This window comes from Condylura cristata, unplaced genomic scaffold (genome assembly GCF_000260355.1).
Source record: "Condylura cristata isolate star-nosed mole 26May11 unplaced genomic scaffold, ConCri1.0 scaffold00033, whole genome shotgun sequence".
NCBI classification, from domain to species: Eukaryota; Metazoa; Chordata; class Mammalia; order Eulipotyphla; family Talpidae; genus Condylura; species Condylura cristata.
In genome coordinates, this window is record NW_004567134.1 from 18,705,658 (window position 1) to 18,708,651 (window position 2,994).

The 2,994-nt window shown below is 59.7% G+C and overlaps 1 protein-coding gene across 2 annotated transcripts in view; it reads left to right on the forward strand.

The window, feature by feature from the left end:
• Positions 1-2,994, forward strand: part of SUMF1 (sulfatase modifying factor 1) — a 43,395-nt gene that overhangs the window by 31,845 nt on the left and 8,556 nt on the right. The window contains exon 8 of one of the 2 annotated variants that reach the window (XM_012732173.1): positions 350-2,492. The exons of the other annotated variant lie outside the window; for it this stretch is intronic. Coding sequence (XP_012587627.1) covers positions 350-493 — 144 coding nt within the window. The 3' untranslated portion in view covers positions 494-2,492. Of the gene's footprint in view, positions 1-349; positions 2,493-2,994 lie in introns of those variants that run through there. 2 annotated transcript variants of the gene reach the window in all.

Sequence of the window (2,994 nt, forward strand, 5' to 3'; positions counted from 1 at the left end):
GGCGCCGCGGGCCACTCACCCCGCTCGCGGGCCGGGTGAGCCCGCTGGGCGGTGGCCGGGGAGGCTTTACCGCCCCCTTTGAAGCCCTTCGGGAGGGTCCCCTTCAGCCGGTGTGTTCTGGGGCGCCTGCCCTGCATGTGTCCCGCACACCGCCAGGCTCCAGCGTGGTTTTCACACCCACGCGCCGAGGGTCCAGTGCGGCTCCCGCGACTCCCCGACGGCCTCTCCCGACGGCCTCTCCCGCGGGTGGTCCAGACACGGCTCCTCCCCCTGCTTGGCTTTACTGGCTGTTGGGAGTGATAATCCGGCGCCCCCTTTGTAAAACACACAATTCTCACTTGCCGCTCAGGCTGAGGTGCTCTCGGGACAGGTCACAGGCGGTAGCCCGGGCCCAGCGAGCCGTGGACCCTTGCAGAGACTCGTCCTGGCTCCACTCTGCCCTCCCTGGGGGACGCCGTCGTTGTACCCCGCGTTTCTCCCTTCCGCTCCATGAAAGGTCAGTGGGGGCCACGCTGGGTGCCAGACTCCTTTGACATGACTATGTGACTGGCCTCTCCCCGGGACTTGACTGCGCCTCGAGAAGTTCTTCATCTGTGTCAGAAACACTGACTTGACAGCTATGCCAGTGTCCCCTGGCGTGGACGCGGCTGCGGGCTCACGAGCGGCGGGCAGAGGCCGAAGCCAGGCGGACGGACTGGAGTCCGGGACATCCCGAGCGGCCGTGCCGCGTCCTGCCCAGGCGCCCACTCGCGACGAGCAGCCAGGCGCAGAGGGCTGGCAGGGAAGAGCCGCTGGCGACTCGCCGGCGCCCGGGAAGCGGCGCCCGGCCAGCCAGCGGAGTTCTTCCGTTCACCTGTACATCTAGCTTAACTGTGTCTTGCCCGCGATGTGCCGGGACTTAGGAACTCAGAGAAACACCAAAGCGGACGTGGAGAAGGCGACTCCGCGTCTCCGGTGTCGCCGCAACAGAAACTTGGGTCTTTTTCGGGCAGCTGCCGGGGCACAGCCCACCATGCAGGCGCTGGCATTACATGCAAACTGGTGAGTGCACAGCGAGGCTCTCGAAATGGCCTTGCAGAACTGGGAAATTTCAAGTTTGGGGACAGGAAAACCTAAGCAGAAACATCGGGCCGCAGAGGTCTGGTTCCTAAGAAGGGGGACCGGCAGACAGCGGCTGCAGAGAAGCTACGCCCGCGTGCCACGCTCCGCGCCCGTCTCTGGACGGCCTGGCACGCACGGAGCCTCGGGGCCTGGCCCGGGCCTCGGGCTCCCTGCTGGGGTAACGGGGCAGCTTCCATCTTCTGAGCGACGGCACAGTCGTGAGGCGTGGGGGCGCCGTGGGGGCCGTCTGCCTGGCAGCACGGAGCAGGTGGTGCGCGGAGTATTTCTGACGGCCTGATGGCAGCTGTCGATAACCTCTGAATGGAAGTTTGGCTCTTCAAAATCACATTCTGTCCCGAAGCAGCAGAAACTGAAATATGACACTGTGTAATGTTCTGGGCTGCAAACCTGGTCCTTGATTCTGAATTTTAAGGAAGCGCTGGACAAATCTTCATTCCTTTTTTGGTGTTTTGGAAACACTAGCTGTAAGAATCTGAGCACTTGGCTTCTCGTCCAATGAGTGTGTTAGCTCCAAGCAGCTCCTAGGAACCTGTGAGCCAGATAATTCTTGTCAAGGTCAAGTTGGGATTTTAAAAAGAATGTTTAAAAGTGGTTTCTGAGACCTCCGAAATGGTTAGCTCCCAGCCTGAGCTTAACAAATCAGTTAGTTAATTTTCCACTTGAGTTTGCCACCGACAGCGCCCCGATGCTTATTTCCGACCTGAACATGCGCGTGTTCTTTCTGCTTTTTCAGAGAGTAACCAACAGTGAACAGTTAACTCTGCACCGAATTTTTCACACCTCAATTGTGGGTACAGATGCCCACGAAGGCAGGGCTTGGCAAAAGCGAGCTGTTTTGATCTTTCATAAGCTGTGTTTTAATCTTCCGTGCATATCTGGCAGCGAGCTACTTGCAAGAGCTAGAGGCTTGTTAGGCTTCAGCATGTTTCCCCCGCCCTCGCTGAAACGTCAGCTCCAGGAAGAAGGGATCTTGGCATTTTTCTGGAACTTGCGCGGCCCAAGGCGGTGCTGGCAGCCAGGCAGCCCGAAGGCTCGGAGGCAGTGCCGGCTTCGGCTAGCTGTCATCTGGGGTCAGGCTCGGTCCCCAGGCTTCTGTCCTCCCGCCCCACTTCTGTTTTTCACAGGAACTAAGTGCTGTCCCGACGCCCTTGTAAGTTCAAGGGCAGGGATTTACGGTTGCCTTCCTTTTATCTCCAACACCTAACTTAGCACAGTGCCGGTTAGAAGAACTCAGTTACTTCTCGAACAAGAAAAGATGCACAAGTGATTCTGACCAGGCGCTCGGCAGTGTTTCGTCCTGACCAGGCACTTACAGGTCGGTGTGCGATACAGTGCCAGTCCCAGGTGGGGTTTTTAAAGACGTATTTATTTACGCACACAGAACTGGGGTGCAGGCCAGAGGTGGGGGGTGAGAGGCCTCCCCAGAGTGGGGAGCAGGACAAGCAGATGAACAAAGCCCACTGCCGAGGGAGCAAGGGTGAGGCAGGAGGGGTCTGCCGTGCCCTGGGGCCCCTCCCTGGCGGGGAGCCAACTCCCTCTGTAGCAGCCACAGCGCTTCACAGTGCTGCGTTGTCACTGCTGTGCCGCCAGGGAGGGCCTGGCCCGAGGGTCACTGCCGTCAGCTACCTAAGGCAGGTCAGGGAAGGAGACGGCACGTCCTGCCCCAACCTGAAAACGCCACTAACGTGCTTATCTTCTCCTCACAGCAGCCCGGGGAGGCCAGGAGGAGGAAGTTCAGGGCTTGGCTTCAGGAATGAGAAGGGCTACAAGCTCGTCTCTTTCATCCCCAGGCTGGAAACTCAGCTGAGTGACCCCCTGCACCTGCAGCCCAGGGACCGGGGCTGAGTGACCCCCTGCACCTGCAGCCCAGGG